This window comes from Nyctereutes procyonoides, unplaced genomic scaffold (assembly GCF_905146905.1).
Source record: "Nyctereutes procyonoides isolate TBG_1078 unplaced genomic scaffold, NYPRO_anot_genome, whole genome shotgun sequence".
Lineage (NCBI taxonomy): Eukaryota > Metazoa > Chordata > Mammalia > Carnivora > Canidae > Nyctereutes > Nyctereutes procyonoides.
This window is the reverse complement of record NW_026575024.1, coordinates 31,907,797-31,931,485: the sequence shown is the minus strand read 5'-3', so window position 1 is coordinate 31,931,485 and position 23,689 is coordinate 31,907,797. Positions and strand designations below refer to the sequence as shown.

At 40.8% G+C, this 23,689-nt stretch overlaps 1 protein-coding gene across 2 annotated transcripts; it reads right to left on the bottom strand.

Annotated features, from left to right (window-relative positions):
- Window positions 1-10,252: 10,252 nt before the first annotated feature.
- CHGB (chromogranin B) lies at window positions 10,253-23,185 on the bottom strand. Of its 2 annotated transcripts, none has more exons than XM_055303993.1 (5): window positions 23,016-23,185; window positions 18,436-18,482; window positions 17,669-17,762; window positions 11,471-13,206; window positions 10,253-10,634 (listed from the first exon to the last, which is right to left on the bottom strand). In XM_055303993.1, the coding sequence occupies exons 1-5, from the start codon at window positions 23,062-23,064 to the stop codon at window positions 10,551-10,553; spliced, it is 2,010 nt and encodes a 669-aa protein (XP_055159968.1). In that variant the 5' UTR covers window positions 23,065-23,185; the 3' UTR covers window positions 10,253-10,550. The 2 variants fall into 2 exon arrangements, with proteins under 2 accessions (XP_055159968.1, XP_055159978.1); XM_055304003.1 differs by having other exon boundaries at window positions 18,436-18,479.
- Window positions 23,186-23,689: the final 504 nt, after the last annotated feature.

Below are 23,689 nucleotides of genomic sequence, written 5' to 3'. Positions count from 1 at the left end.
CTATCCTATCACATAATTACCATTTATGTTTGTGGTGAGAACATTTAAGATCTACTCTCAGCATATATCTTCAATATGTGATGCAGTATTGTTAACTATAGTCACCATGCTGTATATTAGATTCCTAGAACTTGTTCATGTTATAACTGGAAATTTATACTCTTCGACCAGTGTCTCCTTAGTACCCACCCCACCCCCTCAGCCCCTGTCAACCACCATTTTACTCTCTGTTTTTATGAATTTGGTTTTTTTAGATTCTACATACAAGTCACACATTGTCTTTCTCTGTCTGGTTTATTTCACATAGCACAATGCTCTCAAGTATCCAGGTTGTCACAAGTGGCAGGATTTCCTTTCTTCTCATGGCTGAATAATGTTCCATGTGTATAGCTACCACATATTTATCCATTCATCCATTGACAGGTTGTTTCCATATCTTGCCTATTGTGAATAATGTTACAGTGAATGCGGGAGTGTAGTTACCTCTTCAAGATACTGATTTTGTTTCCTTCAGATAACATATCCATACTCAAAAGATCTATATGTTTATACTCCTTTCCTGTGTTTTGTGAATTTTATTTCACAATTGATTTTTTTCATATTGTATATCCATTAACAAATTACTGCATCGTTATTTTTAATCCTTTTGTCTTTTAACCTTTATTCTGGAATTATAAGTGACTTACCCACCACTATTACAATGTTCTGAATTTAACTATATCAGTGAGTTTTATACTGTTTTCAGGTTACTACCAATTAGCTGATTAGTCGCTTCCATTTTAGCTTAATTAATTTCCTTCAACATTTCCTGTCAGGCCAGTCTAGTGGTAATGAGCTTCTTCAGCTTTTGTTTGTCTGGAAAACTATTTCTCCTTCCCTTCTGAAGGGCAACTCCAAGCATTCTTAATTACATTGAGTATTGTTGATTGGCAGTTTTGGTTTTTTGGTTTTTTTTTCAGCACTTTGAATATCATACCACTTCCTTCTGATGAGGAGAATTTCCTCTTGAAAAACCCACTGATAGTCCTATAAGGGTTTCCTCGTAGGTAACAAGTTGCTTTTCTCTGGCTCCTTTTAAGAGTATCCTTGTCTTTAATTTTTGACAATTTAATTATAATGTGTCTTGGTGTAGGTTCATCTTATTTGGTACTCTGGGTTTCTTGGATCTGGATGTCTGTTTCTTTCTCCAGGTTAGGGAAGTTTTTAGCCATTATTTCTTTAAATAACTTTTCTGTCACTTTCTTTTTCCTTCTGGGACCCAGATAATGCATATGTTTGTCCACTTGATGGTGTCTCATAAGTCCTTTATGCTATCTTCACTCTTGTTCATTTTTTAAATTTTTTGCACCTCTGATTGGATGACTTCCACTGCCCAGTCTTTGAATTCATTGATCTTTTTTTCTCTCTGATCTATCTACCGTTGAACCCCTATATTGAATATTTTAGTTCACTTACTGTATTATTTAGCTTAATGATTTCTTTGTGGTACTTATATTTTCTGTCTTTTGAAATTCTCACTTCATTCATGATCTGACCATGGTGAGCACTTTTATGACCATCATTTTGAACTCTCTATAAAATAAATCACTTATCTCTGTCTCATTAAGATCTGTTTCTAGGGATCCCTGGGTGGCGCAGCGGTTTGGCGCCTGCCTTTGGCCCAGGGCGCGATCCTGGAGACCCGGGATCGAATCCCACGTCGGGCTCCCGGTGCATGGAGCCTGCTTCTCCCTCTGCCTGTGTCTCTGCCTCTCTGTGTGTGTGTGTGTGAGACTATCATAAATAAATAAAAATTTAAAAAAAAAAGATCTGTTTCTGGAGATTTATCTTGTTCTTTTGTTTGGAACATATTCATCTGGTTTATTTTTTCTTCACTCTACTGGTGCTTGCATATTAGATATGACAGCAATCTCTCTCAGTCTTGACAAATTGATCTTGTGCAGGAGATAAGCCTCACCAATCAACTCAGTCTGAGCTCCTGGTTGTCTGTCAAACCTTTGTGATTGTCGGGAACCTGGGTGGCTAGTTGGTGAAGCATCCAACTGTTTCAGCTCAGGTTGTGATCTCAGGGTTGTAAGATAGAGCCTTGCATCAGGCTCTGCACTGGGCCTGGAGCCTGCTTAAAATTCGGTCTCTCTCCTCTGCCCCTCCCCCCCAAAAGAAAAAAGGCTTTGTGATTATCTAAACCACCATCTTAGTTCTGAGTGGTTCCCAGTAATTGAGAGTGTGCCAAGACCTGCCAGTATCCCAAAGGATACTGAAAGGGGAGAATTTCAAAGGCGAGAATTATCAGCCCCTAGAAGCAGGCTGATTAGTGGCAGGATCTTCAGGCAGCAGGTAGGAATGAATTTTCTTTCATTTTTAAATAGTTGGGGGGACAAGTAAGAAAAATAATTTTGTGACACATGAAACTTACATGACATTCAAATTGCAGTGCCCATAATTGAAGTTTTAGTGGAAAACGGTACTGTTGGTGGCTGCTTTTGTGCTATGGGGCAGAGTTGAATATTTGTTGCAGATACCATGTGGCCCTCAAAGCTTAAAATGCGTGCTATGTGGCCATCCAAGAGATATGCTGATCATGGATTTAAGTGAAGTGGTGAGAGGAATTGTGGGGGTGAAGAAACCAGGAGAGCAGCACTTTGGAGCAACCACAGCAGAGAGCTGGTTTGGAGCAAGCAGCAACAAAAGATGTAAAGTGAAATCCAGAGCTCCTTAATGGTCCTCTAGACCTACAGACAGAATTTGACATGGTTGACCTCTTTCCTTGCGACAGTTTTTTTACTTGGCTTCTAGGACACTATCTTTTCTGGTTTCCCTCCTATCTTTCTGGCTATTCTTCCCCCATCTCTGCTGCTCGTTCCTCTTCTCTGAGGTGATTGTTTAGAACAACAGTGGCACTCCAAGGCTTAGCAGTTGCACCCTTTCCCTTTTTTTGTCTACACACTGCTAGGTGTAGGTGTTGGAGGGATCTGGGGTCTGATCAAAAAAGACATGACCATGAGGTGGCAGTAGTACCCACATGCTTTATTGAGTGATGGTTCTGCCCAGACAGGTTAGCAAGGAAGGGGATGTTTTTTCACAGTGAGAATCTATCTAGAAGCAACACCATGGGGAGTACTCAGAAGAGGAGGAGGGCAAGGGAACCCCCAAGGAAAGGGGAATTTGAGAAGGCCCTCTTGTGTCCAGGTGGAGTCTCTGGATCTGACTGCTCTGAAGGACAAGAGTCTTATAACTTAAAAGACTTGGGATCAATGGTCAGCAGATGCTGGGTATATGCTGAAGGTATGCAAAGCAGATGGACCCTAAATGTCTAAAAATTACTTATTTGGGCTCTGTTTAAAAGAAGTGGATGTGTAAAGTTTGAGTTTGGCACCAGCGGGCTTTTGAGCTAACAGTTATCAGCCTATAATGAAGAAATAACCACTCTGCAGCCAATGCATAGGGGCCATCTTTCATGAAACCACAGGTGATCTTACTTAGTTTTAAGGATTTGTTTGTTTTTACTGAGGCATAATTGACATCTTATAACCTTATATAACATATAACTTCAGGAGTACAACATTACAATTCAGCATTTGTATACACTGAGAAATGATCACCACAGTAAGTCTAGTTACCATCTGTCAGCAGACATAGTGAAAAATTTTTTTGTGTGTGATGAGAACTTTTAAGATTTACTCTCTTAGCAACTTTCAAATATGCAATATGATATCATTAACTATAGTCATCACACTGTGTGTTATATCCCCAGGATCTACTTGCTTTTATAACTGAAAGTTGGTACCTTTTGACCCCTTTCACCCATTTTGCCCACCCCACTAGCAGCCACCAATTTTCTGCATCTATGAGCTTGGTTTTTTGGTTTTGTTTTGATTTGTTTGTTTTGTTCTTTGTAGAGTCCACATATAAGTAAAATCATACAGTATTTGTCTTTCTCTGACTAATTTCTCTTAGTGTAGTTGCCTTCAAGGTCCACCCATGTTGGGCACAACTGGCAAGATTCCATTCCTTTTATGACTGAGTAGTTTCACATTTGATATAAATATATATAATGTATGTGTATATATATGTGTGTGTACATATATAAAATATATATAAAACATCTTTTTTATCCATTTATCCATCAGTGGACACTAAGGTTGTTTTGTAAATAATGTTGCCCTGAACATGAGGATGCATGTAAACACTAAAATTAAAATTAGTGTTTTTATTTTTTTTTTCAGATAAATATCCAGAAGTGGAATTGCTGGATCCTATGGTAGTTCTATATTAAACTGTCCTTCCTCTATTACATATTCTTGGATCCTTTATTGTAAATTAATTGACCATATATGCATGGGTTTATTACTCTATTTTGTTCCATTGGTCTATAGGTCTTTTTATGCCAATATCATACTGTTTTGATTACTATAACTTTGCAATATAGTTTGAAATCAGGGATGATGGTATCTCCAGCTTTGTTCTTCTTTCTCAAGATTGCTTTGGCTATTTGAGGTCTTTAGTGGTTTCATTCAAGTTTGGGAATTGTGTGTTCTATGTGAATAATGCCATTGGAATTTGGTAAGGATTGCATTGAATCTGTAGATTGCTTTAGGTAACATGGACATTCTAACAATATTAACCCTTCCAATCTATGAGCATAGAATATCTTTCCATTTATTTGTGTCTTCTTCAACTTTTTTTGTCAATGTTTTATCGTTCTCAGTGTATAGGTTTTTCAATTTCTTGGTTAAATTTAGTTCTAGATATTTTATTCTTTTTGATGCAGTTGTAAATGGGATTTTTTCTGAATTTCTCTTTCTGATAATTCATGTTAGTATATAGAAATACAACCAATTTTTGTATATTGATTTTTGTATCCTGTAGCTTTACTGAATTCATTTTTGGCAGAGTTTTTAGGGTTTTCTATATATGAAATCATGTCATCTGCAAATCACAACAGTTTTACTTCTTTCCAATTTGGATGACTTTTATTTCTTTTCCTACCTAATTGCTTTGCCTAGCACTTCCAGTACTATGTTGAATAAAAGTGGCAAGAGTGAGCATCCTTGTCTTATTCCTGATCTTAGAGGAAAAGCTTTTAGTTTTTCACCATTAAGTAGGATATTAGCAAAAAAAAAAAAAAAGTAGGATATTAGCTGTGGGCTTGTCATATATGGTTTTTATTATGTTGAGGTAATACCTATACCTATATCTCTATACCTTCTTTGTTGAGGGCTTTTTATCATAAATGGATGTTAAATTTTATCAAATACTTTTTCTGCATCTGAGATAATTATGTGGTTTTTATCTTTCATTTTGTTAATATGGTGTATCATGTTAATTGCTTTATTAGATGTTGAACCATACTTACATCTCTGGAATAAATCTCATTTGATCGTGGTGTATGATCCTTTTAATGTATTGTTGAATTCAGTTTGCTGAGGATTTTTGTGTCTATGTTTATCAAGGCTATCGGCCTGTAATCTTATTGTGGTGTCCTTGTTTTGGTATTAGAGTAATGCTGGCCTCATAGAAATAAATTTGGAGGGATTTTCTCCTCTTCAATTTTTTGGAATATTTTCAGGTGGATTGGCATTAATTTCTCTTTGAATGTTTGGTAGAATTCACCAGTGAAGTTGTCTGGTCCTGGACCTTTGTTTTTTGATAGGTTTTTGATGACTAATTCAACCTACCTACTAAAAATTAGTCTGTTCAGATTTTCTAATTCTTCATAATTCAGTCTTGGAAAGTTGTATGTTTTTAGGAATATATCTGTATTTTCTAGGTTGTCCAATTTGTTGGCATATAATTATTCATAGTAGAGGCACCTGGGTGGCTCAGTGATTGAGCGTCTGCCTTTGACTCAGGTCATGATCGGGGGTCCTGGGATTGAGTCCCACATTGAGCTCCCCATAGGGAGCCTGCTTCTACCTCTGCCTATGTCTCTGTCTCTGTGTCTCTCATGAATAAATAAATAAAATCTTTCCAAAAAAAAAGTTTAAAAAATTATTCATAGTAGTCTCTTTGTGGTGTCTGGTGTAACAGCTCCTCTTTCATTTCTGACTTTATTTGTTTGAGCCCTCTCTTTTTTGGTAAGTCAAGCTAGAAGTATGTCAATTTTGTTGATCTTTTTAAGGAAGTAGCTCTTTGTTTCACTGATCTTTTCTATTGTCTCTTTAGTCATTGTTTCATTTATTTCCACTCTGATCTTTGTTATTTCTTCATTCTACTAACCCCTGGACTTTATCTTTTTTCAAGTTTTAAGGTTTTAAATGTCATCTCTATGATGATGACTCCCACATGATGTCTTTAGTGTGGTCCTTTCCCTTGAGCTCCAGACCCATATACCCAACTCAACACCTCCACTTGGGTGTCTGGTCACATCTCAGATTTAACATAGCCTGATCTGAACTCCCCATATTTTTCTTCCCAAGCCAGTCCTTCGTATAGTTCTCCCCAGCTCTAGTGTTCCCCGTTGTTCAGGCCTAAATCTTCCATCCTCAGTGCCTCTCTTTCACTTATGCCACACCAAATCCCTCAGCCCCACCTGTCCTCTGACTCCAAAACAGACCCATAGTCAGATGACTTCTCTTTATCCCCTATGCCACTCGCTGGTCCAAGCCATCACAGTGACCCACTGGGAATTTTGCAGTGGTCTCCTTACTGGTTTTTGTGTTTGTACCCTCACTTCCCCTACAGTCTTCTTTCAACCCAGGAGCTGGAGTGTTGTTATCACATAAAGCAAATCACGTCAGTCCTCTACTGAGATCTTTTCAATTTCAAAAGCAAAAGTCCTTACCAGGGTGTACAAAGCCCTGTGTAATCTGGTCCATGCCACTTCACTACTTATGTCCACATGGCCCTCTCTGCTCATCTTCAAACATACCAACCACATTACTCAGGGCCTTTGCACTTGCTGTTCACTCTGCCTGAAGTGTCCTTCCTCCAGGGGTCCACATGGTTCACATCCTCACTTTTTTTAGGGGTTTCATTTTCTCAATGAGTCCTGTTATATACCCAAATGACTGGTTTCTGGACCACAGAGTAGTAACTATTGTAGTGAATTAATTATTTTAGCATCTGCGATCTCCCAATTATACTATATTTTACAGTGTTGTGTTGTGTATTTTCATTTTGTAATGCTGGGACCCTCTTCCCCTCCTGTTCCATAACTGTGCTTTAACTCCTCCTTGATAAAATATTAGAGACCATGACAATTAAAATATTCAAGTACAATAGCCAAACTGTGGAAGGAGCCTCGGTGTCCATCGAAAGATAAAGATGTGGTTTATGTATACAATGTGGTTTATGTATACAATGGAATATTACTCAGCCATTAGAAACGACAAATACCCACCATTTGCTTCGACGTGGATGGAACTGGAGGGTATTATGCTGAGTGAAATAAGTTAATTGGAGTAGGACAAAAATTATATGGTCTCATTCATTTGGGGAATATAAAAAAATAGTGAAAGGGAATAAAGGGGAAAGGAGAAAAAATAAGTGGGGAATATCAGAAAGGGAGAGAGAACATGAAAGACTCCTAACTCTGGGAAACGAACTAGGGGTGGTGGAAGCAGAGGTGGGCAGGGGGTGGGGGTGACTGGGTGGCGGGCACTTAGGTGGGCACTTGACAGGATGAGCACTGGGTGTTATTCTGTATGTTGACAAATTGAACACCAATAAAAAATAAATTTATTTAAAAAATAAAATAAAATATTCAAGTAGGAGAAGAGCTCTAAAATATAGATGATTACATCTGCGGAAGGATTTGGAAGGAAAGGGTCAGAGGCCGTTTGTTTCTGATCATATTAGATACCTAGGGCCTCCTTAACAAAAGACCAAGAACTGAGTGACTTAAAACAACATAAATGTGTTGTTTCACAGTCCTGGAAGTCAGAAGTCCCAAATCAAGGTGTTAGCAGGGCTATTCTCACCCTTGCTGTTCTAGGGGAGATCTTTCTTTGCTGTTCCAGCTTCCAGTGACCCCAGATGTTTCTTGGCTGGTGGCAGCCCAGCTTCAGTCTCTGCCACCACCTTCACATGGCCATCTTCCCTCTGTGTTTATGTCTTCACATGAGATTCTCCTTGGTGTCTACACAGATCTCCCTCCTCTTACAAGAACAATGGTCATGTTGGATATGGGCCCACCCTAATGACCTCATCCTAACTTGATTGCATCTGTAGAGACTATTTTCAAATATGGTCACACTCACAGGTGCCAGGGGTTAAGTCTTCAACGTATCATTTTGGAGGACAACAGTTCAACCCATCACACCCACCATTTTCAGGACGACCTGATGTCTTGCCATCAACATATATTACTTTTCTCAAAAGAGGGAAAATTAGTGGCATAGGTAGTCCTTGAGTTCATCTTAAAGAAATGGTGGCATGGCATCTCCAGAGATCCTAACTGCACTCTGTGGGCACCATGGATTGGGTGGAATTCTCTTGAATGTCTCTTGTATCCTTGATAGGTCTTCTGTTCCTACACATTCCCCTGCTCTGAAGTGTTTACAAACTAAACTAAGAAGATGTGCTAGTGCATAGGACATCAACAGGAGGCCAGGACCATGCAGTGCTATGCTCCACCTGCCAGCAGCCAGCAGCCTCTCATGAGCAGTGCTGTGTGTGCATGTGTGTGTGTGTGTGTGTGTGTGGCTTGCCAGACTAGCATTTGGTGCATTGCAGTGTTTTGCCCTCCCTTATCCAGTGAGTAAATCCTTTTCATCTTGGGCCCTTGAATCCTCTTTATTAGGAAGTGATTTTGTTTTCTGCTGAATTGCAATAAAGAAAAAGGAGAGCCGTGTCTACTGCAATATGTTAAGCATTTCTTAGTAACTTGTATCAAGATGCAATAATACAAAGGGTTACAATGGTGGTATATTAAATATATTTGCCATGAGACTAGCTTGGCTTTGGATGGTTTCTTAGATTCAGGTCCCCAAGAAGCAGACCACGAAATAAGAAGTTGAGGACAATCAGTTAATTTGGGAGGCGATTCAAGGCAGCATCAGTTGAGGTTACCAGTAGGAAGTGGGGCAGGGAGATAAAGATAACCTAGAAAGGGTGTATTACCAAGAAGCTCACTGCTATGGCACCTGGGGCTCAATCCCTTGGGACCATTGGTGAGGAATGAGATGACAGAAAAAGAAAGGAGAACAGGAAATTTTCCACCTGTCTTGCCATAGGAAGCGAGCTGCCGAGTTAATAATGGTAGCAGCCAACATTTCCTGCACCATGCCATATCCCAGGCACTATTCTAAGTGTTTTGCGTACTCATATCATCCTCGTAACAATCCAATGAGGCAGATATCTTTGTTTTACTGATGAATCTGAGGTCCAGAGAGGGAAAGCAACTTGTCCAAAGTCATACAACTACTTAGTAATAGAATCAGAGCCCTGTTGGGATCCCTGGGTGGCTCAGCGGTTTTGGCACCTGCCTTTGGCCCAGGGTGTGATCCTGGAGTCCTGGGATCGAGTCCCACATCAGACTCCCTGCCAGCAGCCTGCTTTTCCCTCTGCCTGTGTCTTGGCCTCTCTCTGTGTCTCCCATGAACAAATAAATAAAATGTTGAAAAAAAAAAAAGAATCAGAGTCCTGTTTTTATACAGAGTAAAAATCAGGCCTTGAGGGCCCAGGGATCTGTCTGGATCAGCCCAGATGTTCTGATTCCCAGTCCAAAGTTATCCCATTATCTAGGCTCTCTCTTCCTTAGCCCTGAAAAATGATCCTTAGTTGGCTACTCTCAGAGATTTCCAGATAATAGAATTTAAAAAGTAAATGTCTTATGGTCACTTTTGAAATAGGTTCTTCAAGTCTATTTAACAATCTTTCTTTACTGTAGGGAAACAGATGTCTTTTCTTGTACTCTTTTGCTTTATATCCTGGACATTCTTTTACTTCAAAGTTTTGCGCTTTTTTTTTTTCCAATTCTGCATCCAAAGACCAACAAATCCTAGTACTATCTTTTAAAATTACTTTAGAGGGATCCCTGGGTGGCGCAGCGGTTTGGCGCCTGCCTTTGGCCCAGGGCCCGATCCTGGAGACCCGGGATCGAATCCCACATCGGGCTCCTGGTGCATGGAGCCTGCTTCTCCCTCTGCCTGTGTCTCTGCCTCTCTCTCTGTGTGTGACTATAATAAATAAATGAAAATTTAAAAAAAAATAAAAAAAAAAATAAAATTACTTTAGAGAATGGATTTGAAAATCACACTCCTCCCTGTTAGTCCAAAGAAGGCTAAGAACATGAAGCTTTGGTCTCAGGTGAATCTTTTATTATTTCAAACCAAGACAAACATATTTTTTCAAGGATGACAACACAATCATTATCACAAGCATGTTAATATGTGTCTATTTCAAGAGAAAGAATATACTACAAGTCATGCTATTCATATTTTCAATAGCATTCTGGCATAAATTAAAGCATTTCCAGTTGTGTCAAACATTTAATGAACAGCAAATTCTACTTTCTGCTTTTGGGTAAATAAATGGTGTCTTTCAGTGAAGTGGCAGAAAATAATGTGAGGGCTGCTTCTTAAAACTGCCCTTTGCTCCAAAAGCCATCAGCCCCTTCGGTTACCACTGAACTTCTCAGCTATTTTCTGTAGTTCCATATCCATTGCAGCCAGGTTCTCAAGTTCCTTTTCCTAGAAAATACAGAAAAGTGGAGGCATGAGGTCCCAGATCAATAAATTTTATTGTGGTCTGAGGGAGTATGAATAGAAGGGAATTTTTTGATATTAGAAGACATATGAGACACCCTACATCAGTGGTTCTCAAAGTGTGGTCCCCTGATCAGAGGCATCAGCATCACCGAGGAACCTGTCAGAAATGCAGATTTTTGGGCCCCACCTGCAAACTACTCAATCAGAAACTCTGAAGGCTAGAAATCTCTTGAGATTCTGATGCACATTCAAGTTTAAGAAACAGCAACCAGCATAATCAAATTAGGAAAAATCATTGTTTAGGCAGGAACCGTTCTAACCACGTTAACTCTCTGAGATGTAAATGAATTTTTACAGTCCAAGAGCTGATAAAGGAAGACTAAAGCAACTAATTTCTATATCATGTGTTCCTTCTAATGCTGTGAAATAGTGATGAAAAGTTAAATGACCAGGAAGATACCAAATTGGGGTTGTCAACGTTGGCCGAACACTGAAACCACCTGGAAGCTTTGAAAAACCCTGATGCCCAAGTAGCACCCAGCACCAAATAGACAGAATCCCTGGGGGTGGATCCAAAACATCAGTAATTACTCAAGCCCTCCAGCTGATTCCTGTGTGCAGCCAAGGTTGGGAAGCACTGCAGTAGGGTAAGTGGGCAGGGAGAATGGAACTCAAACCCAGAGGTTGTCCCCACTCTCTTACTGAGGATACATTCTCAAGGTAATTAATTCCCACCAGTTTCACCACATTAATTTCAGGTAGTCTTGAAGACATTAATATTAACCATCTTAATTTTAAACAAAAGCCCCACACGTTACCTCTTCCTCCGTCAGAACTCCCTGGCCAGCCCTGTCCTTTTCATTCTCTGCTGCATGGCGTGGGCTCATCTGCTCCTCAGAGTCATAGAAGTCTGGAAATTCGGCAGACTTCTTCCTGTAGTGAAGGAGCTGGTCCAGTTCAGCCACTCTGTCATACTGCCTTTTCAGATCCAGTCTGGGGGAGAGATTTCTCTTCTCATATCCCCAATTCACATCGTCCTCGAAGGGCTTTTTCTCCCACACATCATAGTTGTATTCTGGGAAGAAATTCTTCTCATTCAAGGTTAGCCCATTTTCCTCTTCCCCTTCAAGAAAATTGTCATCCATGTTGTCTTTTCTCTCAAAATGCCTGCTCTTCCACTGGGGAGGATCATAGTATGGGTTGAGCAGCTCCCCTAATCTCTTCCTCTTGTCAGTGGTGTAATGAGGACCATACTGTGTACCTTGAAGCCTAGCTTCCTCCCTGCTCTCTTTAGCATCTTCCAGGTCCTCCTGCTGCTGCCACTTCCCTTGGGCTCCTTCCTCACCTCTTTCCTCACCATAGCTGAGGTAATTTCTGTCCTGCTCTTTCCACTCACCTTGTGGATACCTCCTTACCTTGTCCATCGGGCTTTCTTGAACACCGTGGTATCCCTCACCCAAGAACCGTTTTTCTTCTTTGTCTGGAAAGGAATATGCACCTGCTCCCCCTCCCCTGGCTCTGTGGTGGTGTTCCTCCTCATGGCCCCTCTCTCCCTCACTTTCTTCATTATATCTGTGGGCCGTGTGGTCAAACTCTGAGTCGGGGCGATTTCTCTTGTCCTCCTCCTGGCTGTCCTCACTGGGAGGCCTTGGAGCCCTGTACTCCTCACTTCCTCTGCCGCCATAATGTCCTTGCTCCAGGTCCTTGGGAGCCTGGTAACTCCTCACTTCTTCCCCATATTCGGGTTCTTCCTCTGAAGCCCTGTAGTGGGCTGGATGGTGGTCCCTCTTTTCCCCTAAGCTGGCCATGCCCATGTCTGACTTCTTGGATTCCTCACGGAGGTGTCCTCTTTGCTCAGAGGGAGGTGTCCCTTCTTGAGAGGACCTGTCAGGCCTGGTCCTCCCATGGTGGTGTCTTGGCCTCCAGTGTCGTTTGTCCATCTCAGGGTCAGTATCTTCCTCACTTTCCTCAGATTCTTCCTGGCTCCCAACTGGGCTTTTAGACTCTTGAGGGTGTTTCTCCTGGCTTCTTGTATCCTCTCCACTCTCCTGGCTACTCCTTTCTCTGCTGTGTGTCTTCTCCTCAGGGGTGCTGGCAGAGTGTGTACCATATCTGGCCACTAACTCCTCTTTTTTCTTAGCTGAAGCCTGGTTTCTTTTGTTGAGAAAGGCATTTTGTGTCTCTCCTGGCTCCTCCAGGTTTTTCTCTTCACTGCCATCTCTTCCATGCTCCCTTTTCTGATATTTCTCCCCCTCCTCTTCCTTCCTGTCCTCTTCCTCACTTTTCTCAGAATAGTGTGTCTTTGCTTCTTTAGAGACTTGGCTGTCAGGGAGGTATAGGTCCCCTTGGGATTCACTTGCTCCTTCTCGGCTGTGCCCACCCTCTGTGTCTGCCATTGTCGGGCCTTGGGTGCCCCCCTCTCCTGGGGGTCTTGCTTCCTCCCTACCAGAAGGCCTGTGGGCATCTGAGGCATCAGCTGGGTCTCTTAACAATCTTACTTCAAACCGTGTGTTTTCATTTTCACTTTTCTCTTCATCTTTGACCTCTTTTCTACCTATATGAAAATAGAGACGCTTAAGTGTAATTTCAGAATTGTGCACCAGCCTCAGTGAGCACTACAAAACTGAAGGACCTGAAAAATCACTTGGATACTTTTTAAAGTTAATAAAAAGTATAGTCAGACTCCTTTTAAAAGAAAATGGGATGAAAGCTCCTTAGCTGTGTTTAATAATAAACTCTACTTTTACTTTTTCCATAACACTCAACCAGCATGTCTCACTGGTACTAGTGATCAAATTAAAATCCAAATAGAGATTTATGAAATGTTAGAATTTAGAACCAGAAGAAACCTTAGAATTCATCTATTTCAGCCTCTCCTTTTTGCAAATGAAGACATTGAGACTCAGAGAGGTATAATTAGGGACCCTTCTTTCCATATTTGTTCTGAGTAAGGATTAAAAAGTTAGCCTTATGTAAATAGCTCTAACTAAAATCCAACTAAATAAAGTTAAATAGCCAAAATGGGAAGTATCAGGAGGAAGTATCAATGGAGGATTTAAAATTTTAATTATTAGTTTATCAGCCTTTTTAATCCAATCAACTGTGTAGACTCAATGTAGCAGTAAGAGACCATGTAACCTAGTAACTGGTGATAAGAAGGGTGCATATTTCTTCCCTGAGAAAACCACATACCAGTAGAAAGAACCATTTCTTCCATCACTCAGATCCCATCTGCCCAACGTATTCTCAGATGTTGAAAATAAACATCAGTATGCTGAGTTATCTGTTTCATTAGTCAACAGTATATGGTACAACTGATATTTTAATCGAATGTGTTCTCTCCTATCTCTTCCAAATGTCAATACCTCCTTTACTAAATCCTCCTTAATGCAAGAGCATTTCATGAAAGAAGACATGCAGCTAGCATTGTCTGATTGTTAGCTGGAAGGGCTTGAATTTCAATTTATGTCACTGAGTTCATATAGAACTCCTGAAGCCAAGGCCCCTCATAGCTCTGGGTCTAGATCTGTACTGTCTGTTGTGGGAGCTGCCAGCCCTTTATGGTTCCTGAGTACTTGAAATGTGGCTGGTCCAAACTGAGATGAGCTATAAGTCTAAGATTCCTACCAGATTTTGAAGACTTTGTATGAAAAAATTGCAAAATATCTCAAATTTTCATATTGATTGTATATTGAAATAATATTTTGGATGTATTGGGTAATATATATTATAAATATACTGGGTGTGGGGGCACCTAGCTGGCTTAGTCAGAAAAGCATGTGACTCTTGATCTTGGGGTTGTAAGTTCAAGCCTCACATTGGGTGTAGAGATTATTAAAAAAAAAAAAGATAAACCTTATAAGTATATATATATATATATATATATATATATATATATATACACACACACACATAAATCTATTAGATGGGTAAAAATTATTTACTAAATAAAATATATTGGATAAAAATAAAATACATTATTAAAATTAATTTCTCCTATCTCTTTTTACTTTTTTAACATGGTCACTAAGAAATGTGAAATTAGGGATGCATGGGTGGGTCAGTGGTTGAATGTCTGCCTTTGAATCAGGATGTGATACCAGGGTCCTGGGATTGAGTCCCACCTTGGGCTCCTCTCAGGGAGCCTGCTTCTCCTTCTGCCTGTGTCTCTGCATCTCTATGTCTCTCATGAATAAATAACTAAAATCTTGAAAAAAAGAAAGAAATATGAAATTATATTTGTGGTTCACGTTATATTTCTACGAAATGGCACTGATGAGTCATTTTGAACTGACATTTGCAAAATGGAAAAAAATGGTCATTGGAAAAATATTCAAGAAATAGTGGATGGTCTGTACCTTTCTCCTTAAATCCTAGCCTGGCATGATAACATTCTCATGTTTTGTGAATCAACTGAAATGTCTCTGACCTTTCACATCCAGAGAGCTGGTCCCTCCCCAGGGATTTTGTCTTTGAAGAGCCAGCAGCATTGAAGCAAGTGAGGTGGTCCAGGTAGGCACAGGTAAGCTGACACAGCCCTAATCAGACAGGATCTCAGCTTTCCAGGGCAGGCACTGTGCCACCCCTTTCCTACTGCTTACCGGTCAGTAACAGAGTATTTTTATTTTTTCCCAGCTAATTCTGTGCTCTCTGTAGCAGCTTGTGCCTGAGTCTTAGCACTTCCTCCTAAATTTAGCTCTAAGTCCCTGAAGGTGCGATCAGAGGAGGACTGTGATTAGCAGCACATAGTCATTGTCAATCTGTAAAACCAAGGTATGAAGCTCATTCTTACTTTCAAGTGAAAAAGGAGGAAACGTACCTTCCATCCTTAACTCTGTTGCAAGAATGACAAGATTAACCTGGACAAAGAGAGGCTTATGCCTATTAAGAAATTGGGCTATGTATTCCCTAAGGTCTCTTCACGCCCTAAAACAATGATTCTCCTCTATTCCCCCAAGTGCTCATTCACCCAATAAGTGTATGCTTGCTCCACAGACACCCTGGAGAGAATGGGGAGTGGGGATGGAGATGGGCAAGGGGTAGGACAGAGAATCAATCTATCCATCCAGGTGGCTGAAAAGCTCCAACTGATCTTCTGTTTAAGACATATCAGCAAGAGAGAAAGACTCCTTCTGTTTAAGACGTATCAGCAGGAGAGAAAACTAGAATAAGGCAGAAGCCACAAACTGGTAACCCAGAGGTGAGTTCTGGTTGCCCTAAATCTCATTTTACCTCATTTCAAATTCAGAGGCAAATACTTAAGTACCAGGAGATACTGCTTACAAATCCAAATTTTAACTTCTTTTAAAAAATCCCAAATCTGATAACAAAGTCTGTATTTCTCCAGAGTAGGGTTGGAGCTGCAAAACATCTGCCCTCCACCCCCCCCCCCACTCCCACCCAGAAGGACATGTATCCTCTAGTTTTTTGAGTCACTTCCTATTCTGCTTTACTCTTTACGCTATCTGTCAGGCCCTGGCTGCTATCTGAGTCTGCAGCCCAGAGGAGCTCTTAAACCCTCCTGATCTCAGCATTATATATAGTTCTCTGGGTAGTGTCACCAGGGTCCGATAGACTTGAGTCATTTGATTTTAACTAGTTTCCCTGGGCCTCTCTTAACAGACACCAAATGGCCCCAGGGCACAGTCAGTGATAAACAGAGGCTAGAATCACTATGGCCACAATATAAAGGTTGAGTCTGATCTTGACAGTTAAGCAGGGCCCTGCATTCAACAGCTCTTCCTAAACAGTCACAGTTCTTTGATGACCTAGTATGGCAGGCCCCACACTTTTGCACCTATCTGGTAAATGAAGGAAGATGAAGGGAGATAGTGAGACAGGTTTGCCCAGAGGAGCTGGCTCTAGTCTCTGCCTGAAGACTCATTCTGTTTGTATTCATTCCCTGTAATGGCTGGAAAAGAAAGTTGGGGAGAAATTCAGAAAAACATGTGTAAGCTGGGATTGGTAGGGGCTCGTGGAGGCTCAGGTCCCCACATCTGTGATTACCTTGAAGCCCCCAATGGTGGACTGAGTCCTGCCAGGTTAGTCTTTTGGTCAGTTGTCAATATTTGTTTTTACCATTTTATGCATGAGGGCTCATGTGCAGCAATAGCAAGAGAGTATTATCTTGCAATAAGAGATTTTGGAAGTGACAAGAAAACAAAAATCTAGTCTTGCCAGCCTAACTAAAAATTTAAAAGCAGAGACTGTTGGAGAGAACAGTGGTTTTGGGGTTTGTTTGAATCAGTCTGACTTCATGCATAAAAGAGACGGCATAGTTTTGTAAAACTGGTCTTTTAATGTCAACTCGCAGTGGATACCGCTTGCATTACTGTTGAAATTTGTATAGAAAATCCCACTCTAGATTCAGAAGGTCATAGCTCTGACTCACTGGATGTTCCACTTCTCCTTTCCTCCTCTAGTTCTCCACCATTTGGCGGTACCTCCCATTCTAATCAGCTCGACATTAAAATGGCTTGAGCAATCTGTCATGTAAAGACGACAGAAGTTTCCAAGTCATCCTTCAAGCTTCTAACTTCTCACTGTCAGAAGAGCAGAAGGCAAATAATTTTAAGTTCTCCTTCTATCCTTTCATCTCCCAACATTTCCAGAATACTTAACTCCTGCTACCTAATCACAAACCAGCACTCCCCACACTTCTCTCCACCCAAATGAAAACCTGTTCTGAAAATCCAAACTCTGGAACCAAGGAATTTAAGAACTGATAGATATCTCAAAGGCTATCATTGAGTTCAACTCCCTCACTTTACTTTGAGAAAATAAGCCCAGAAAGTCAAGAGATCTTTCCCCATGGCCATACAGCTATGAAGAGGCAGAGTGGGACTAGAAGTCATATCTTCTGTCTCCCCAGATCCTAGTCTAGCCTATATTCTTTCCATTTCATTATGCCCTCCCCTGCCCCCTTTCATTTGGAGGTAAAGTAGTAGGTGAAGTAGAGGGAGCAGGAGGAAGGACCATGTGAGAGACAAAAATCTCCTGCAGTGTAGGACACTTACTCTTTTTCAGGACTTGGCGACACTCAGGGGTGATGGGTGGAGCACTGGACTTCGACAAGGCATTTGAGAGGACCTCAATAATGCAGCGAGTCACCTGGGGGGAGACCCAAAAGCATGTTGGCAAAAGCTGGTGTCACTAGAATGACACACTAACTCAACCTAGAGCTGCTGTAGCAAAAGGCTTGGCTCTGTGGCCTAGACTGGTGTGGAATCCTTGGGGCAGAAATGTAGGACCACAGTGAAATCTCCCAGTCTTCTCCACAGAACAATGCAAAACAGCACTGGGTCAAGATTTCACAAGAGAAGAGAAATAAACACCCATTTCTTGGGGCATCTGAGTGGCTCAGTTGGTTAACCATCTGCCTTTGGCTTAGGTCATGATCCTGGAGTCCCAGGATCAAGCCCCACATCAGGCTCCCTGCTCAGCGGGGGAGGCCCTCTGCCCCTCCCCCTGCTTCTGCTCTCTTTCTCTGTTAAATAAATAAATAAATAAATAAAATCTTAAAAAACAAACATCCATTTCTTGCAGGTTGGAAGGAAAATGGTGATAACACATAGTACCCTCAGGGGGCACTAAACACATCCAGGAAGGAAGTGAGAGCCCAGGGCAGAAAGGACATTCTCTGCCACTGTTCCCTCAGGGATAAAAACCTGGCTTTGTAAGACTGTGTTGTAGGTTTCTTGTGGCTGTCATTTGTTTTTATTTTGTTTTGCTTTGGTTTGGTATGGTAACTAGTGGGAGATTCTAGACTTCCAATTCAACTTACCATTTCTTCATTGTGGTTCCTGTTATCCACTGGCACAGAACTGACTGCTTTGAAGGAGAAAAAGAAATGGGAAGACTTGAGTTGATTTTTGGAAGTTGTGTGACCCCACAGTCACAAAATTACCCCTACGTTCTGTACATTATTTGGAGAGAGGAGCAGAATCACAGCTGAGCAGAATGGAGATAGTTGAAGAAAATTAGTTCAGGAGCCATAATTGCCCCAGTTGCTCACACACACACACACACACACACACACACACACACACAGATGTTTTCCCTAGCAGTGTCTTAAACATGATTTGGAAATGAATACTATCTTATATGCAGTATAATTCAAATCCAGACCACAGACAAAGAGAGCTTCTGAGATACTGGCAACGTTCTATTTCTTTTTGTTTGTTTAAGATTTATTCATTTATTTGAGAGAGAGAGAGAACAAGAAAACGAGTGGGGGGAAAGGGCAGAAGGAGAGGGAGAGAAACTCAAGCAGACTCCCTGCTGAGCACAGGGCCCAAAGCGTGGCTGGATACTATGACCCTGAGATCATGACCTGAGTCAAAACCAAGAGTTAGATGCTCAACCAACTGAGCTAACCAGGTGCCCTGGCAACATTCTGTTTCTTGATGAGGGCACTGATTATACAAATGTGCTCACTCAGTGAAAACTTCATTAAGCTTTATACTTATCTGTGCAGCTTTCTAAATGTATATTACACATAAGTAAAAAGTTTTTAAAACCTAGTTTAAATGAAACTAGAGTACCCTCCTCAGCTCTTCTGCCTATCCTCTACCTATTCCTGTCTCCAAGAAATTACCCCCTCCCAAAACTCACTTTATTTTTGGAGACATGGTTGCAATTATCTTATATCACTAATTACCTAATTTTTACCCCCACTCCTTTGCCTGAACAAGCTTGCTTATATCACTGTTGTGTTTCCTTTTCCCCATGTTGTCTGCAGCCATGTGTAAAGAGCAGGGAAAGGATCTCATTCTACTAGTACAGCATCAATTCCATAATACCATGTACAAATAGGTTTTTAACAACTGGCTTATGAGGATATTTTAAGAGAAAAGTTTTATTCAAATTAAATTTCATGAAGCTCTGCTTGTTTTAAACCAGCAATTCAAATACTTTATCCTCTTAGGAGATGTTTTAGATGCTTTTAATTTTACAAAGCCCCCCCCCCTTTTTTTCCAAGCTGCTTTGATTTCTTTCATCTTTCACTTTGACTTTGTTCTTGTCTAAGCCCTTTCCATTGGAGAAGCTAAAGCATTTACATGTAGGCCCATCTCCACAGTTCTCCTGGTATGCCCTGGAGTAGACAACTGCTATTTTGGCTGAAGAAGCTCAGTGCAGGAAATTCTAGGTCCTTGAGCAAGAGAAGAGCTAGCTGCAACAAGAGCAAAACTCTCAGACATCAGAGATGAAAGCTACTCAAATGTAGTTTATTTTTAACCAGCAACCTGACCTCTCCTCACAAAATGTTTGCTCTCCAAGTCTCTTTAACTGCCTGCCTCTAATCAGTTACAGATCATAGGGCTCAATCTTGAAATAAAGCACCTATTTCATGTACTCACCTTACTGAATTTTCCTTTTTTAAAGCATGGCCAGGGATCTACTTCAATTGTTTCAAGAAGCCCAAAGCTATCCAGCATGTTAAAATCATTTGTAAACCATTTAAGAAGTGGTGAACAGGTAAGAAGACCCCCAAAATCTTTCTAAAAGGTACTTCAGACAAGATCCAGATGGCCTCCCTTTGGCACCCAGGCTTCAGTATGCTGGGCCATTATTTATCCCCCAAATGGCTGTTATTTGGGAACATTCCCACTGTGGCACTTTTTCTTTTCACCTGAATCTGTAAAATTCTCTAGAAAGAAATAACAGAGAATTACTCCTCTCATAAACTAGAAGGTGCCTTTTTAAAATCTAGCTTTATTAAACCTTCTTTGGTAATACAGTTTCTTTCTTTCTTTTTTTTTTATACAGTTTCTAACAACTTTTTTCCCCACAAATGTGAAATCAGAGGACACCCAGGTGGCTCAGCAGTTGAGAGTCTGCCTTTGGCTCAGGGTGTGATCCCCCATTTGGGGATCGAGTCCTGCATTGCGCTCCCTGTGAAGGGCCTGCTTCTCCCTCTGACTGTCTCTGCCTCTCTCTGTGTATCTCTCATGAATAAATAAATAAAATCCTTAAAAAACAATTGAACAATTTTTTTAATGTGAAATCAGTGTTTTTATTAACTACTAACATTCCCAAAGTATTAACATTCATCAGATTTGGGCAGACAGAAATATTTTTCTTTATCACTCTAAACAATTTATAGCTCATGTTTGTTATTGCAGGACAGTCCTGTTTCTCTTACTGAGATTTTTTCAGACCTGTTTTTGATGGAAAGAAACTAAGGTCTCCTTATAAAAGTGCATTATGCATCTCAGTGAGACATCTAAGTTCTGTATTTCTTCTAACTGAATCTGTGACAGCAAAGTACTAGCCAAAGACACATTAAATCCCCAAAAGTAGTTTAACTTATTTTTGTATAAAGTAAGATTCAGGAGGCACCAAAGAAAACCCAAGGATTCTAAAAGTGAAATAGTCAGGCAGTAGAAAATCTTCAAATTATATTGTATGATAATCCTGAAAATAATTTCCAAAGTATTATATACCACAAGACTATCAAACTAAGGTTTGATTCCAGAATAAGAATATAGCTATAATTTAAAAAATTAAGCAACCTCATCTGGGCAGAAACTACTTTACCCTGTACAATATGGGTGTCACATAGTCACATAACTACTTCACTCATATTAAATTTTTAGAGTTCCCGGTAGCTATTATAGAAAGGTATGGATTTCCCTTCAGAAGCTCTTCAGGGTAGGAAATGAGCCAGATGGTTTCCTGAGGTTTTCTTCAGTCTTGTGATTTTGCTAGATAATAAACTTTGCTTGACGGCTACCATGTTTCATTTCCAGGCATTTGTGAAGACAGAAATGGGGAATGACTGCTAATGGGCATAGGCGTTTCTTTCTGGGCTAATGAAAAACTTCTGACATTTGATAGTGATTACAGAATCTGTGAATCTAAATTATGCACTTTAAAAGTTTTATGGTGTGTAAATTACAGTTCAATAGTTTTTTTTTAAAGAATATAATGTCTATTATAGCCGATATTAAAATATGAGCCCTTCTTAAAATATTCTCTTGCATAAAGGATCTCTAAATGTTCTGCCACTATATTAAGTAAGTCTCACAAATGACACTGTCTTGCAGTCTAAAGCACAATGTATAGCTGTAGCATTTTAAGTGATTTCTTTCTGAAAATATTTTTGACCGGAAAGGACTCTAAATATTCATTTAGTTTTCTTTAAGAACACTTATAGGCAATTTATAAGTTACAAGAATGTTAGAAATTTCTGAATGTGTGTGGCTTGCAAGAAAATAAATTACCACTGGCTTTCATTTTGTGTCTTTACATTTGGGAATCTAGCAATTGCTGTCAATGAAAGCTTCATATTCATGGATGGCAATACTTCAGTTCCAATTAGGAGTCTCAATATCAGATAAGAACAATATCCTATGAGGTTATTAAAACAGCCACCGAAAATCTCCAGTTTAATCTGGTGATAGCACACATACTTCCCAGTGGTCTAGTGATTTTACTTCAATGCACACACACACACACACACACATTTTTTCAAATCTCCAGAAATAATTTCTTCAAGATTCATAGTAGTTTGAAAGATTAGTCCTACAATCTTCCATACATAAAGAGATACTGTCAAATATCTACTACTTAAAATTTCTTTCTCCCAATTGACTAAAAAGATTTTTTTTTACTTCTTCAAGGATATCTTTGTGGTTATTTTATCCTTGTTATTTTCTTGAAGTACAAAAGTCAAAATATCTACTGCAATTTCCATTAATAACTTAAAAATGGATGGATTTGGGTATGAGATTACCTCTTCTCAGAAATGGAACTATAAAATACCCCTCAAAATTACATTAAACTTGTACATACATATACATGAACACACACACATAGATGAATATGTTAAGAAAAAGATATGATATCTTATGTACCTACGAGACTTACTTTCATCTCCTCATGTTTAAATAATAATGATAAGGGAAATTATATCCCAGGTGCCAACTAATACAAGTACTCCTGTATCTCCGCAGTTCCCTGGCTTTAAAAAAACCGAACAGATACTTAATTCCAGTTACATATTAAGGTTTTGGAAGCATCTCTTTAGACAGGCAGAGAAGGCAGAGAGCGTGACATTTTAGAAGTAAGCACAAAATGTGGGGTTTCCTTGGAGGCACAGGCACGTTTCTATCTACAGAAAAACTCAAATATGACAAAAACTGAGACTCTTCTGGTTGGGCTAGGAAGCCCTCTGGCTTTTTCCAAGTCAGACGATGAAGCAGAGAGTTTCGGGAATTAATCATCTCAAGCAAGAGGGAGAAATCTTCCACTCAACCCTTCCTCTCCCCCAGTATCTCTACAAGGCGACGTTCCCCAGCGGCCAGAGAGAACGCGGCTGGCGCTGTCCGCGGTGCTGATGAGCCAGCGGAGCCCACTCACCGGCCACCACTGCAGCTCCCAGGAGGCAGAGAAACGCTGCTGGCTGCATGGCTCCGCTTGCCCGAATCTGCACGAAGAGGACGGCGGCTGGACCTGTGAGTGAGATGCGGGCAGAAGGCAAGGTAAAGATGCTCCGGGAAAGCAGCCGTGTGTCCAGGTCCCCGCGGTGTGGCGCGGTTGGCGCAGGACCCGCTCTTTTAAAGGGCAAGCCGAGCCGGGCCCGCAGGGCCAGGAGCGGTGGGAACCCACCCAGGAGGCGGCGCCCCCTCGCTCAGCACTGACGTCACGACCCCCACCCCCACCCCACCCCACCCCCACCCCCCCGCGGGCCTCGGCGCAAGTAGAAGGAAATTTACGCCAGTTCAGCGTCCTGGGTGCTTGGGGTCTGGAGCGGGGCTGGGGGGTAAGGCGGGCGTAGGAATGAAAGGGTGAGGAGAGAGTGCAAATGTGACGCGAGAGGAGAGACGGAGGTCCCTCTTAGATTGCCCAAGCTTGGTCATCTTGGTCCATCCCACCTCCAAACCTGAAAACGTGTGTTTGAGGTTGTGTATGGTATGCGGTTTTGTTGAGAATGTGTCTAGGGCTAAGTCTGGTTTGTGTCTTCACTGCCCAGCGGAGGGTAAGACTCCTGCTAACTGAAGAGGACTAAATGGTGGGGGGACGTGGCAAAAGAA